This window comes from Peromyscus eremicus, chromosome 13 (genome assembly GCF_949786415.1).
Source record: "Peromyscus eremicus chromosome 13, PerEre_H2_v1, whole genome shotgun sequence".
In the NCBI taxonomy this organism is placed as follows: domain Eukaryota; kingdom Metazoa; phylum Chordata; class Mammalia; order Rodentia; family Cricetidae; genus Peromyscus; species Peromyscus eremicus.
Window position 1 is genome coordinate 50,101,059 of NC_081429.1, and position 16,137 is coordinate 50,117,195.

At 39.5% G+C, this 16,137-nt stretch overlaps 1 protein-coding gene across 1 annotated transcript in view; it reads left to right on the forward strand.

The window, feature by feature from the left end:
- The window catches only part of Raph1 (Ras association (RalGDS/AF-6) and pleckstrin homology domains 1), a 52,911-nt gene that overhangs the window by 25,074 nt on the left and 11,700 nt on the right, over positions 1-16,137 (forward strand). Inside the window, exons 4-10 of the mRNA XM_059278186.1 lie at positions 3,771-3,848; positions 4,370-4,529; positions 5,739-5,860; positions 7,020-7,085; positions 8,287-8,430; positions 9,357-9,467; positions 11,516-11,614. Coding sequence (XP_059134169.1) covers positions 3,771-3,848; positions 4,370-4,529; positions 5,739-5,860; positions 7,020-7,085; positions 8,287-8,430; positions 9,357-9,467; positions 11,516-11,614 — 780 coding nt within the window. The remainder of the gene's footprint in view (positions 1-3,770; positions 3,849-4,369; positions 4,530-5,738; positions 5,861-7,019; positions 7,086-8,286; positions 8,431-9,356; positions 9,468-11,515; positions 11,615-16,137) is intronic.

Below are 16,137 nucleotides of genomic sequence, written 5' to 3' on the forward strand. Positions count from 1 at the left end.
GAAAGTTGTTTTTATATGAGTGAGGTATCTCTTACTATGTTTAGGATAGCTGTGAGACAACATGAAGAAAGGACTAGTCAGAAAATATGGGGCAGAAGACTGAACATCTGAGCTGGTCAGCAGAAAATACAATGGAGGAAGCTTTGTCCTTTGAGTTAGTGAACACAGACTAGCATTGCCTTTATAAGTAAACTACTGAAAGTCTTCCATGTATTACCTAAACACATCACACAAATTTGGTGATCTGTCTCCTTACTGCATAACACAAAGAATATATAAGATAGTTTTCTTTTTTCCAGTATTGCTATGGTTAAAAAAATACAGTATGGTTTCATTAGAAAATGCAGACAGAACCCGCAGAGGAAGAGCATGAGGCCCACAGGAAACGTGGATCATGCTACTTAATTGTTTTTATTTATAGTTTGTTCTAGTAGCAATGTTTAGATCCCACTGTAACCAGTTCTGTTTGTTCAAAAAGTTTCTAGAAAGATTATCCTTGTAATAAACTTGAGAAGAATAGACTAAAATTCACCTATTTTGAAATTTAAACAGCTGGCCCTTAAATTTGATAGTGTTTCTATAGACCAATTTATAAGGACCTGAGATGTAGCCCAGTGGTAGATACTTGCTTTTCACATGCGAGGCCCTGAAAACAATTTTTAAAAGGAAATTATATTGACCAATTTTTGTAGCTAAAAGAAAGGGTGGATTTGAATTTTTTAGGAAAGCTTTACATAGCTGTTTTGCATTAAAAAATGACTCCTTATTTATGTGTGAGAAGTGTAATTGGTTAATATTTGTGAATTGGTTACCCAATTCTCATACTGTTTGATACTTGCAGTGTGTGGAGCAGGAACTAATCTATGAGTTTAATTAAGCTAAACCTGTCGTAGAATTTGACATACAGTAGTATACTAAAGTAAAATGGGAGCATGCAAACACTATTAATGTATGTCTAACTAATAGAAGTCCAATGTTTCATTTTGTTTATTCTTTTTTAGACATTCTTAGAACAATTTGTAGTTCTGACATGCTGACATATTGCAATATGACAAGCAACAGTTTCACTGCTCTGAAAGGCCTCTGTAGTCCACCTAATAACCCTGTTTCCTTCTTAACCTCTGATAACCATGAACTTATTACTGCCCCTTCCAGAGCACAATATAGTTAGGATTTAATTATATAATATGTCGCTTTTACAGAATGAATTCTATTATTTATTAACGTGTTTGTAATCCCTCTGTGCCCTCTTGTTGCTTGATAGCTCATTTCTTTTTTAGTGCCGAATAATATTTAATTGCCAGGATGTACTTATTCTATTAACTTATTAGAGGTCATCTTTGTTGCTTCCAAGTACAGGTAATTATGAATAGAGCGTATATAAACATTGTGTGCAGCTAATCTGAGTGAATACATAGAAGCATGGTTACTGGATCATGTGGCAGTGGTACATTTAGATTTGTGAGAATCAGCCAAATTTGTCTCCCAGAGTGCCCGAACCATTCTGTGTTCACTAGTAGCCAACAACAGTTCTTACGTTCCACGTCCTCACCAGCATTTGGAGTTGGTGTTTTGGATTTGGGGCATGGAAGTAAACGTTTAGTATTTTTTTGAATAACTTGCACTTCCCAAGAGATGAGGACTATTGACCATCTTTTCATATATGTATTTTCTGGAGCGATGGCTCAGTTGTTAAGAGTTGCTGCTCTTCTGGAGGACCCACGTTTTATTCCCAATCCACATGGTTGGCCCATAACCATCTATAATTCCAGTTTCAGGGAATCCAGTGTCCTCTTCTGACCTCTACAGGCAGTACACACATGGACTACAGTACACACACCACACACAAATACATGAAGGCCAAACACCTGTACACATAAAATAAAATAATGGCAAATTTATTTTTAAATATTTTATTTTTAGATGTTCATGTTTGTATTTCAAATATACAAAGCATTAATTCCAATTCAGTTTCTCCCCAATAGCCTTCAAATTTACTTTTCAGAGACATAAATGAAACTTGTAAATGAATACATTGGTGAGTTTTCTTAATCTACAGCAGTCATTCACATGCCAATAAAACATTGAGGCAATGGTGAATGCTTTTTAATTTTATGAAATCAGTTACATGATTGTTTAAAGTATTTCAAATTTATTATAGAGCCTGGCTGTGTTCATCAACATTGCATATTTGGTGATTTACTTAATAATGATTTTGTTTTTCAGTTCTAGAAGACCCCATTCTAGAAACAATTTTAATAATACTAGCTTAAGTTTCTTACAGCCAGTTTTTCAAAAAAAAAAATCTTATATTAAATGTAATCTACATATTTTATGATGCTATTTATTTTCACAAAGAAGAGGACTGGATTATTTAATCTTTTAGTCAGAGGAACATATGTGTAATAATACAAGAATTAAGTACTAATCCTCTTCATTACCAAAATAAAGTTCTTTGTTCTTTAACTGTTGGGTTTCCAGGCCTCGGTCATTCTGTTAATTCAGTGGCTCCATTCATTGAAAGGGATCCAATTTCTGGGCAGAAGCTCACTGCCTTCCCCTGCCCCCGTCTCTCTAGGCCACGGTAGTAACAGAAGCTTGTAAGGAGACACAGCCTAGTAGGAAATGGAGAGAAGAAAGCCATCGTCATTTCAGTGAATAGAAAAAAAAAATCAGTAAATGGATTAGCTTTTTTTTTTTTTTTTTGTCCCCTACCCTGGAAGTGTTAGTTTTTTTGAAAACTAACACACATGGGTTGTGGGATTTTGGGCACAATCCAGAGAGGATAAAATTTGGCCGATAAAATTAGGTTTTCCTTTTGTTTTTGTTTTTTAAAGAAAGACATATAAAAGGATTATAGAAGATGGCAGTTACATGGATATTTAATGTTTTATAACAGTAATCAAAAGCTTAGAAATAGAAAATAATCCTTTATAAACAGAAGTTCACTTATATGAGTTTTTTTAATTGGAAATTACAGCTACAGTGTTTATTATGGCCTATTGCTGGACATTACCAGTAAGTATGAACTAGTGTAGAATACTGTATGCTATTAGAAAAATGGACAATGCTTTATTTTTAGTTCTTTATAATTTTTACTATAGTTTATAATAGGTTTTCTAAAGTAGAATTACTTACAACAGGGTTATTTGTAAAGTTACATTTAGCATTTTAAAAGAGCTTAATGATGGATGGATGAATTAGAATTTACTGACATGTTGTGTTGCATGATTTTCCAAATCAGTAAAACTTCAGATATAAGGCAGCCTCTTGTTTGTATTAGCCTATTAATGAGAATTAATATTAGTACCTATGCTTCTTATTTGTTAAGGGGTTTATATTATTGAAAATAAACTAGATTGGTTTTTTGCCATATATATTTTTACAGTGATCTTAAATTTCCAGTGTAACAAGACAAAACTCTGTAAAAATCTTGCATAAACTCTGGAGGGAGTCTGGATTCAGAGGAGTGATGTGAGTGCAACAGGAAGGCAGGGGGCATTAGTCATCGTATTTCCCCAAACCCGTTACTTGAAAGTCACTTGCTTGCGTTATGTTGACAGAGTGGAACTTAATTTACTGCATCATGGATTTAATCTTACTCTCGCACCTGTTACAATATGTCCACTTCATTTTGTAAACAGGGCCGTTTTAAAAATGGAGCATTATGTTCTTAGGGAAATTCAGTCCTAGCCCCTGTGAGGATGAAGCCTTCTCCGGGGTCCGCACCCTCTCAGCAGCAGTTGATCTGAAATGCTCTGTGTTTGCAGGAGGAACAGGCGGCGAAACTGAAAGCTGAGAAGATCAGAGTTGCCTTGGAGAAAATTAAAGAGGCCCAAGTCAAAAAGGTGAAAAGGTGGCGTGCGGCTCTGCGGGGTCTGAAATGGTTACCGCGTTCCCGTTTCCTTTTGCTTTATGAAGGAGTCTCTTGTTTCTATATAGTGTTCCTCTGGTTTGTGGAAAGGTGGAAATGTGTTCTTCCTGTTATCTGTTCACGTGTGGGTTTGTGGGTGAGGTGTTTCAGCAAAGCCAGCCTTTGTTTCTGGGCAAGTCCTGAGTGCTTGTGGCACGTCTGATCTGTATTGTCGCTCAGATATTAAATAAAGGCTTCTCGCTACTTTCAAAACAAACAAAAGTCAGTAAGACAGAATCATCTTAGCACAATAATTTATATTTTAAAGGCTTAAAATTTATGTAGGCAGGTTTCTTGATATTCAGGTTTTACCTTTAATAGTAAGATCAGCATAGTCATAATATGTCTTAATTTATTTTTAAAGACTTGAATCAGAATGCTGTTTAACACTGGAAAAATACTTTCCTAGAATACCATTTTTAAGTTACCATTTAACTGCATTTTTACCTGTTGCAGCTGGTGATCAGGGTCCACATGTCTGATGACAGTTCTAAGACAATGATGGTGGATGAGAGACAGACAGTGAGACAAGTGCTGGACAACCTGATGGACAAATCTCACTGTGGCTACAGTTTGGACTGGTCGCTGGTGGAGAGCATTTCTGAACTACAAATGGGTGAGGAGTACGACTGCTTCATTGCCTCATAGTGTCTGTGTGACCCTAAGTCTTCATTTGATAGGAGCATCTTGAGATGTTTACGCTTTTCTTTCTATAAAATCATCAGGCACTTTATCTTATTTAAATATGGCTTTTTAATGTTTTTCCTAGTGTATCTGAAGAGTTCTTTGAATAAAAGATGAATTCCAGTTCACTTCGGGTTTTTAAAATGATTAAAGCAAAGTTTTTGGTTTTTTGTTTTGTTTTGTTTTGTTTTGTTTTTCCGAGACAGGGTTTCTCTGTGTAGTTTTGGTGCCTGTCCTGGATCTCACTCTGTAGACCAGGCTGGCCTCGAACTCACAGAGATCTGCCTGGCTCTGCCTCCCGAGTGCTGGGATTACAGGCATGTGCCACCATGGCCTGGCTCTAAAGCAGTTTTTTAATGATAAACAAAATGCTTTTTCTTTGAAATAAGAGCTGCATAAATACATTTACTAAAAACTGTAATTGAAGATTTTTACTTTTTTGCTTACTTATTTTATGTGTCTTGAGTGTATGTATATGCATCGTGTGCATGAAGAAGCCAGAAGCGGGTGTCAGACCCTCTAGCACTGGAGGTACAGGGGTGGTGAGCTGCCTGATGTTGGTGCTGAGAACTGAACCTGGATCCTGTGCAAGAGTACTTGGTGCTGAGCCATCTTTCCAGCACCGATACTGTTAACAGTTACTGGTGTTTGTACAAAAAGTCTCTAACTCCAAGGGAGAACAAAGCACATCAACAAAGCCGAAAGATAACTTTTAACATATGTTCAGTATTATTTCGTGTGCGTGCGTGTGTGTGTGTGTGTGTGTGTGTGTGTGTGTGTGTGTCTGTGTGTGTGTCTGTGTGTACAGACTTTAGTCTGACACACACACACACCACCCTGAACCCACGTTAAAAAAAAAAAACCAGTTACAGAAACGTGCATCTGTAATTCCAGCCCTGAGGGAATAGAGAAAGGAGGATGGCAGAGCTTGCTACCCAGTCAGGGTAGCTGAATTGGTGAGCTCCATGTTCAGTGAGAGACTGTTTCAAAATGTAAGGTGGAGAGCAATTGAGGATGATACCCGTCATCAACCTTTGGCCTCTGCACTCACAAAGATTCTGTAATTCTGATAGGCTTTATCTTGCCTTTTATGTAATTCTGGTGAATACTAACAAAGAGCTGGTATTTAATTTTGGAACAGAGAGAATCTTTGAAGACCATGAAAACTTGGTTGAAAATCTTCTTAATTGGACAAGAGATAGTCAAAACAAGCTTATATTTATGGAGCGTATAGAAAAATATGCACTTTTTAAAAACCCACAGGTAAGCCTGACTAACTTATAAGTGCTGAGTCATAGACTGGCAGCCATATGATTGGGCATTGTAGCTGCCAACCCTACAAGAGCATTCGTTACTGCTGAGGTGGACAGGAACTTGGGGGCCAGGTGTTAGGCCTCAGGAACATTCCCAGTCCCACACAGGGTGAACTTTGATAGAAATGCCAGTAGTTCCAGGGCATCACTAGGTTTCTTCTCTGTAAATGCAGATTTTGGTGAACCCAGCAGTTCATTAACATTTGAGGCTCTTATTTCACCAAAGCAGGCCAGGGGGTTTTATCTAGCTAATTATTTTCATTTCTTTGCTGAATTATATAATACCTCTGTTTGACATCTTTTATTATGACAATGTAATGTTTGGTTGGGTTCGTATTCACAACACTTGTGCTTTGAAAATTAGCAGACTAAAGTAATGTGCTTCCTTATAGCATTTCCAGACATACTTTATTCTTTTTGTCCTCCTGCTTCTCCCCATCCCCCTCTCCTCTCCCCTCCCCGTCTCCTGTCTGTCCACTTCCACCCCAGTCGGTCAAGAAAAGCAAGAGCTCTGTGATAGAAAGCAGTCAGGTTCTACTCCTCAGACTTAATTGTGGTTGTTTAATGAAGAAGGTATGTTAAGAAGTGTCGATAGATCTTTTGTAATCATCATACTAATGATTACAGTTCAGATTTTAATTAAACCAAGCAAATGCGACTGTTAGAGCCACAGCAGATTTTGAGATTTCCTCTTACAAAGCCAGAATGTTAATCATCATCTGGGACAGCACGCTAGGTCCAGAATAGAACTACGCTGGCTTAGCATATCTCAGGAAACCTTTCCCGATTTCTTCTACTTAACTTCGAATGCTTTGGGGTATTTTTATATAACAATTAAACATCTCAAAATACTTGTTGTTGCATATATTGTCACCTCAGAATGTGGAGGAGGGCGGTCTGTGGAATACTTCATAGCGTGTGTTGGGCAAAGATGGAGGTGGATGAGGAGCCTTTTAATGGTGGTGCTTCTATGGAGGGAGCTTCCCTCCCCTGCACACGGGCACAGCTATGGAGGGGCCACTTCTCCAGAGCAACTGCTGTGTGTGTTTCCTCCCGAGGGAACAGCAGAATGAGTTTACCCTTGCGTTTTTGTCTCACTCTTTCTTTAGAACTATCTTCTTGGGAAAAAGGAAACGGTTGAAATGGCAGACAGGAACAAAGAAGTGCTGTTAGAGGTATGGCTCCCTCCCCCTTCCCGCACATTGAAAAGCGAAGCGTTAGCATCTTTGGAAGTCAGCTCTGTCTGTGTGTGCCTGTTGAAGCCTCTAACAAATCTCTTACAAACTATTCTTTTTGCCGAGCAATATTCTGTGGATTAAAAGGAGTAATGACCTTTTAAGGGTTTCCAGGTAGGAGGAAGAAAATATGGCTGTGCTGTTACACCAGCGTTTCCTACGGTCAGGTGGCCCGCCAGTAGCACTTTCTGAGCAAGCATGGAGACGCTCCAGCCACCTACACGAGAGCCAGGCAGGGCAGTGTGCATTTGTAGTTGAAGCAGATTCCTGGTGTGCACCAACCAGCCAGCCTAGCCTCGGCCTCTCGGCTCAGTGAGAGACCTTGTCAGAAACTAAGGTGGAAGGCAGCTGAGGAAGACACCTGACATCAGCCTTCAGCCTCCACACGTGGACATGCTTATCACCACACATCCCAAACACGAGAAGAAGAAGTGGGACTCAGTAGTGTTATATGCAACTCTGTCGAGTCAAAGGGAAATAGTCTTTTTTGTTTGATTGGTTTTTGGTTTTTGTTTTGTTTTGAGACAGGATTTCTCTGTGTAGCCCTGGCTATCATGGAACTCGCTCTATAGACCAGGCTAGCCTCAGACTCACAGAGCTCTGCCTGCCTCTGTCATGACTATAATAAAGACTATTTCCCACTGGGCAGTGGTGGCACACACCTTTAATTCCCAGCACTTTGGAGGCAAACCTTTTTGTGGTGTGGTGTGTGTGGTGTGTATGTATGTACATGAGCATTCAGGATTACACATCCCTATCTGCAGACACAGGCTAGAGGACAATGCCAGGTGTCTTCTTCGTCTCTCTCTACCTTAGTCCCTCTGAACTGGACGCCCACCTTTTTAGCTAGGTTGGCTACCCAGCAAGTACTTGCAGCCATACCCAGTTTTTTGTAAGTGGTGGGATTCAAACTGTGAGGTTCCATGACACATTTTTATTATTAAACACTTTAGGATTGCTACAGTAATTCTAAAGTAAATTCCTGCTATGTTTAGAATAGAAAGTTCTTTCAGAAAACTAGTGCAGTTTTAATACAAAACTGTTTTGCTTTACCTAGTGTTATGCATCTCACAGGAGTAGATAATTCATTTTCTGAAAAATACAAGGATCATAAATCTTTCCAAATGGTTTTTTTTTAAAGGAATGTTTTTGTGGAAGTTCTGTAACTGTCCCAGAAATTGAAGGAGTCCTTTGGCTGAAAGACGATGGCAAGAAGTCCTGGAAAAAGCGTTATTTTCTCTTGCGAGCGTCTGGCATCTACTACGTCCCTAAAGGAAAAGCAAAGGTATGTCCCTTTTCTGCACCTCTGTACTCCCCACGTAATGCCAGCTGCTTTTCCTCCGTAGTAAGAGTACTATTGTACCTGTGTAGGACACCCAGAAGATCGTTTTGTTTACTCATCTATCATAAAGAAGATCATTTTGTTTCTTCTTCTGTTGTAAGAAGAGGAGGCTAAGAACTGTTCACTTCTCTGCTCATTAGTTGCTTCATCTCAGTTCTCTACCGTTTTTTTCCTGTTTGGATTTGTTGTTAAGGGAGGATTTTATCCGTGGAGCTCTGGCTGGCCTTAGACTCACTCTGTAGATCAGGATGACACTGAACTCTTGGTCCTCTTGATTCCTCCTCTTCCACTTCCTAGGTGCTGGGGTTATAGGTGTGCATCACCACCTCAGCTAAACGTAGTTTTATTGTTTGTGGGGCAGGGGGAAGGTCTTGCTGGACTTGTGGGAATTTCATTTAGGGAGAATGGCTTTCCAGGATCACATTGACTTCAATCTTGAGTAATGTGCTTTTGCTGAGGAATATGCTGTCATTTGTTCTTACTTGGGTTCAGAGCTGTTCTAAGCATTTACAGTATCACCCTAGTCCTATAAACTACGAGTGTCAGTTATTACTACCTCTGCCTGCTCAGGGGTGACTCCCAGTTGAGAATCACGGTGTTGGAGGTTTGCATTATAGCCATTCAGCTACTTGATAGTCTTGTGTTTTCAAACTAAGAGTGTTGCTATTTTCCTGTCAAAGTACCAACATTTTAAATCAATATTCATTAGGAATTACATATAACAAGCAAAGTAGACTGCCTTTTTGGTTACATTGTAGATGAAGAAAAATCTTATCATCTTACTTTCTACCTAATAAAGGTTTGGTTCTCAACTAAAATCCCTTACCTGGTGTGATACTTGTTTATTTGCATTGTTAAATTGCTCTTAGGTATCTCGGGACCTGGTGTGCTTTCTCCAGCTGGATCATGTCAACGTGTACTACGGGCAGGACTATCGGAGTAAATACAGAGCCCCCACAGACTGTTGTCTGGCGTTAAAGGTAATGCAGCTGCATCAGAAAGAGGTCACTTGACATCTTAACGTAGCTGCTGTGTCTGTGGAAAAGGATGGAAGGACTGGGGTGCCTCAGCAGTTAAGCATTTCTTTAGCTCCATCCTAGCACCAGGGAGAACAAGGTAAGGGTAGAGTTTGGCCTAGCAGCTCACAGTAATAATCCCAGCACTCAGGAGCATCAGGAGGTGAAAACAGACCCTGTCCTGGAAAAACATTTTTACAGTAAGACATGTATTTTTTGTGGTTTTCCTCAAGTTTATTGGTAGAGCCATCAGAGGGCACTGTTCCCAAGTTCAGCATTCCCCTGCTTTCCTCTAGCCAAGGAGTACTTCTGTCTCTACCCTCCCCCAAATTCTAGCCACACTAGTAGTCTATTGTCCATGCTGTTATTAGGGAATTTCTTCTCTTTCAGTCAGACTTTAAGTTTCTCACACTAATTGTGGCCATGCATTACAGAAGAGTGGGCATTTTTTAGTATTTTTAGTCATCTGAATTAACGTTTATAAAGATTCAGCAAGACTTACTGAGAGAAGTAAGTTATACTCAGAGGCTCCATCTTCAGGACTCTCAATATTACTTACGTCTGCATGTCTGTGTCATACTTTTTTCTGTGAGAAGTCTTAGTTGGGTTTGGGGCATGCCATTTGGTTAGAAGTGGAGGTGGGATTCTGATTAGACAGGAATGTATCGCTGAGGTTAGTTACAGAAGCAGCTTGGTTTGTTTTTGGTTTTTAACTTGACTTAGATTTTTTGCTTATCTTCATTTTTTTTGAGACAGTCTTGCAGTGTAGCCCAAGCTAGCTTCAAACCTGGGCTCCTTTGCCTCGGCCTTCGCATTAAGGGATTGCAGGTGTGTGTCACCTACAGTATCCAGTCATTCTTAAGAAGTTGACACAAAGTAACTTCAGCCAGTGGTTTGTAAAATAAAGTCCAAGGTCCCTTGGGAAACCCGAAGACCATGATAGCAACATTAAGTTTATAATACTGAGGTGTTACACGCCTTCCACATTCTTGTTCTCTCAGTGTGTAGTGGAGTTTCCTCACAGCTTTCAAAATTATATTTTTCCTATCTTAACTATTAAGAGGGATTTGGGGACAGTTATGTTCTTCTATCTTAATTTTTTCTCTTATTTTAACTTCTAATAAAGTAAATATTGCAGAGACATAGTAACCTTCAGCACTGTCCTCTTGTCCCCAAAGAGATTGGGAGAGAGAGAAACCTACAGAGTATTGTTCCACCAGTCAGGTGTGACCATGGACTTCTGTCCTGAGTGTTGTGCTATATATATTCCTTACATACCTGGTGTAGTTTTTCACCCACAAGGAAGGACCTTATCCTTTGCAGCTTCTAAACCACGATTTCCTGGGTAAACATTTCTTTTCCATTTTCAGTCTTACAGACTGAGAATTCCACTGATTTAATCTTGATAGAGTTTTTCTTTGATATGTAAAAGGGAATATTTGAGAACTTCCCAAGTACAAAGGTTTGCATGGACACCTTGACCTAAAATTTGACATGATATATACTTTATTTAAAAAAAAAAATAAGTATGGGCTGTTTTATTCCACTTTCTGGTTGTAGAAGTATGTACTGAGCTGAGTATAGGGGTGCATGCCTTTAGTCCCAGCACTTGGGAGGCAGAGGCAGGCAGATCTTTGTGAGTTTGAGGCTGGCCTGGTCTACAGAGTGAGTTCCAGGACAGCCAGGGCTACACAGAGAAACCCTGTCTCAAAAAACAAGCAAGAGCCGGGAGGTGGTGGCGCACGCCTTTAACCCAGCACTCGGGAGGCAGAGCCAGGCGGATCTCTGTGAGTTCGAGGCCAGCCTGGTCTCCAAAGCGAGTTCCAGGAAAGGCGCAAAGCTACACAGAGAAACCCTGTCTCGAAAAAACAAAACAAACAAACAAACAAAAAAAAACAAGCAAGAAAAAGGTATGCGCCATTTACCATTTCTCTAAGACTGTAACTTCTCAGGATATGTTTAAGTGCCAGTTCCCCAGAAGACTTCCCTGGATTCTGCCTTTCCTTGTGCAGCACCCACAGATCCAGAAGAAGTCTCAGTATATCAAGTATCTCTGTTGTGACGATGTGAGGACTCTGCATCAGTGGGTCAATGGGATCCGAATTGCAAAGGTACTTTTCCTTTTCCTTGAAGGCTGGAATAATGAAGGGTTAATTAGATACTTGGGATTGTTGATGGTGGTTCTGGTTGTTGCATGCTCATCATTTGCTAGTGTCTCGTTTCCTCAGGCCTAAGTTCATGTTTTAAATGCCTTTTTTCCTTGGTTGGGAAATATGTTAATGTTGTGAGGCAGGGCCAAGCTCCTCCCCCTGCATCAAGACTGGGTGAGGCATCCCTGCATGGGGAATAGGTTCCCAAAAGCCAGCCTGTGTGCCAGGGACAGGTGCTGATCCCACCGCTGGGGCCCCACAAACAGACCAAGCTACACAACTGTCACCCACATGCAGAGGGCTTAGGTCAATCCCATACAGGTTCCCTAGCTGTCAGTCCAGAGTCCCTGAGCTCCCGTGAGCTCAGGTCAGCTGTCTCTCTTGGTTTCTCCGTCATGATCTTGACCCACCTTGCTTATATAATCCCTCCTTCCTCTCATCAACTGGACTCCAGGGACTCGACCCTGTGCTTGGCTGTGGATCTCTGCATCTGCTTCCATCAGTTACTGGATAAAGGCTCTTTGATGATAATTAGGGTAGTCACCAATCTAATTAAAGGAGAAGGCCAGTTCAGGCACCCTCTCCACTATTGCTAGGAGTCTTAGCTGGGGTCATCCTTGTGGACTCCTGGGAATTTGCCTGGTACTAGGTTTCTCCCTAACCCAAAAATGACCCCCTCTATCTAGATATCTCTTTCATTATTCTCACCCTTCATCCCACCCCCAACTTGATCAATCCAATCCCTCATGTTCCCATCCTCTCCTCTCTCCCCAACCCCCAGTTTCCCCAGGAGATCTCATCTATTTCCCCTTCCCAGGGAGATCCATGCATCCCTCTTAGGGTCCTCTTTTTACCTAGTTTCTCTGGGGCTGTAAATTGTAGCCTGGTTATCCTTTGCTTTATATCTACTATCCACTTATGAGTGAGTACATACCATGTTTATCTTTCTGGGTTTGGATTAACTCACTCAGGATGAATTTTTTCTAGTTCCATCAATTTGCCTGCAAATTTTATGATGTCATTGTTTTTTTTACTGCTGAGTAATACTCTATTGTGTAAATGTACCGCATTTTCTTTATCCATTCCGTGGTTGAGGGGCATCTAGGTTGTTTCTAGGTTCTGGCTATTATGAATAAAGATGCTATGAACATAATTGAGCAAGTGGTATGATTGAGCATCTTTTGGGTATATGCCCAAGATTGGTATAGCTGGGTCATGAGGTAGATTGATTCGCAATTTTCTGAGAAACCACCATAATGATTTCCAAAGTGTCTGTACAAGTTTGCACTCCTACCAGCAGTGGAGGAGTGTTCCCCTTACTCCATATCCTCTGCAACATAAGATGTCATCAGTGTTTTTGATCTTAGCCATTCTGATAGGTGTAAGATGGTATCTCAGAGTCATTTTGATTTATATTTCCCTGACGGCTAAGGATGTTGAACACTTCCTTAAATGTCCCAGACATTTGAAATTCTTCTGTTAAGAATTCTATTTAAATCTGTATCCCATTTTTTAATTGGATTATTTGGTATTTTGATTTTTAGTTTCTTGACTTCTTTATATATTTTGGAGATTAGCCCTCTGTCAGATGTAGGGTTGGTGAAAATCTTTTCCCATTTTATAGACTGCCATTTTGTCTTATTGACAGTGTCCTTTGCCTTATAGAAGCTTTTCAGTTTCAGGAGGTCTCATTTCTTAATTGTTGCTCTCAGTGTCTATGCTACTGGTGTTCTATTCAGGAAGTTGTCTCCTGTGTCAGTGCATTCAAGGCTACTTCCCACTTTCTCTTCTATCAGGTTCAGTGTAGCTGGATTTATGTTGAGATCTTTGATCCACTTGGACTTAAGTTTTGTGCAGGGCGATAGATACAGATCTATTGCTTTCTTCTACATGTTGACATCCAGTTATGCCAGTACCATTTGTTGAAGATGCTTTCTTTTTTCTATTAAATAATTTTTGCTTCTTTGGCAAAAATCAGGTTTTTTTAAGTATGTGGATTTACATCAGGGTCTTAACTTCAATTCCGTTGATCCACACCTGTCTGTTTTTATGCCAATACCATGCTATTTTTATTTCTATAGTTCTATAAGAGAGCTTGAAGTCAGGAATGGAAATAGCTCCAAAAGTTACTTTATTGTACAGGATTGTTTTAGCTATCCTGAATATTTTGTTTTTCCATATGAAGTTGAGTATTGTTCTTTCCAAGTCTGTGAAGATTTGTGTTGGAGTTTTGACGGGGATTTCGTTGAATCTGTAGATTGCTTTTGGTAGGATGGCCATTTTTACTATGTTCATCCTACTGATCCATAAGCATGGGAGATCTTTCCATTTTCTGATATCTTCTTCAATTCCTTTCTTCAAAGACTTGAAGTTCTTGTCATACAGGTCTTTCACTTGTTTGGTTAGAGTTACCCCAAGATATTTTACATTATTTGTGGCTATTGTAAAGGGTGTTTTTTCTCTATTTCTTTCTCAGCCCATTTATCACTTATATATAGGAGAGCTACTGATTTTTTTTTCAGTTAATCTTTTATCTAGCCATATTACTGAAGGTGTTTATCAGCTGTAGGAGTTCCCTCATAGAATTTTTGAGGTCACTTATGTATACTATCATATCATCTACAAACAGCAAAAGTTTGACTTCTTCCTTTCCAGTTTGTATTCCCTTGATCTCCTTTTGTTGTCTAATGGCTCTGGCTAGAACTTCAAGTACTATATTGAATAGATATGGAGAGAATGGACAGCCTTGTCTTGTTCCCGATTTTAGTGGAATCACTTTGAGTTTCTCTCCATTTAATATGATATTGGCTGTCAGCTTGCTGTATATTGCTTTTATTATATTTAGGTATGTTCCTTGTATTCCTGAAATCTCCAAGACTTTTATCATGAAGTGGTGTTGGATTTTGTCAAAGGCTTTTTTGGCATCTAATAAGGTGATCATGTAGTTTTTTTTTTTTCCTTTCAGTTTGTTTATATGGTAGACATTGACAGATTTTTGTATGTTGAACCATCCCTGCATCTCATGCCTACTTGATCATGGTGGATGATTTTTTTGATGTGTCTTGGATTCAGTTTGCCAGTAGTTTGTTGAATATTTTTGCATCAGTGTTCATGAGGGATATTGGTCTGTAATTCTTTTTCTTTGTTGCATCTTCGTGTGGTTTGGGTATCAGGGTAACGGTGGCTTCATAAAAACAATTTGGCAGTGTTTCTTCTGTTTCTATTGTGTGGAACAATTTGAGGAGTATTGGTATTAGCTCTTCTTTGAAATTCTGATAGCATTCTGCACTGAAACCATCTGGCCCTGGGCTTTTTTTTGGTTGGGAGGCTTTTAATAACTGTTCGTTTCCCTTAGGGGTTAAATAAAGGTCTATTTAAATTGTTTCTCTAGTCTTGATTTAATTTTGGTACGTGGTACCTATGAAGAAAATTGTCAGATTTCCTTTAGATTTCCAATTTTATGGAGTACAGATTTTTGAAGTGTGACCTGATGAGTCTCTGGATTTCCCCAGTGTCTGTTGTTATATCCCCCTTTTTCACTTCTGATCTTGTTAATTTGGATATTATCTCTCTGCCTTTTGGTCAGTTTGCATAAAGGTTTATCTACCTTGTTTCTCAAAGAACCAACTCTTTTATTCTTTGTGTTGTTCTCTTTGTTTCTAATTGATTGGTTTCAGCCCAGAATTTGATTATTTCTTGCCAAGTGAATTTGATTATCTCCTCCTCCTGGGTGAATTTGCTTCTTTTTGTTCTAGAGCTTTCAGGTGTGCTATTAAGTCGCTCATGTAGGATTTCTCCAAATTCTTTATGTAGGCACTTAATGCTATGAACTCTTAGCACTGCTTTCATAGTGTCCAATAACTTTGGGTATGAACCAGGTGGTGGTGGTGGTGGTGGTGGTGGTGGTGGTGGTGGTGCAGCACACCTTTAATTCCAGCACTCGGGAGGCAGAGGCTAGTGGATCTCTGTGAGTTTGAGGCCAGCCTGGTCTACAGAGCAAGATCCATGACAGGCACCAAAACTACACAGAGAAACCCTGTATTGGGGAAAAAAAAAAAACAAAAAAAAAAACCTTTGGGTATATTGTGGATTCATTTTTATTGACTTCTAGGAAGTATTTCATTTCTGTGTATTTACTTGACCCAGTGGTGATTCAGTTGAGAGTTGTTTAGTTTCCATGACTTTGTAGGCTTTCTGTAGTTTGTGTTGTTGTTGAACTCTAATTTTAACCCATGGTGATTTGATAAAATACAAGGGGTTATTCCAATTTTTTTGTATCTGTTGAGATTTGCTTTGTAACTGAGTATGTGGTCAGTTTTAGAGAAGGTTCCATGAGGTACTGAGAAGATGGTATATTCTTTTGTGTTTGAGTGAAATGTTCTGTAGTTGTCTATTAAGTCCATTTGAGTCATAACATCTGCTAGTTCCCTTGTTTCTTTGTTAAGTTTCTGTCTGGCAGACCTGTCCAATGGTGAGAGTTGGGT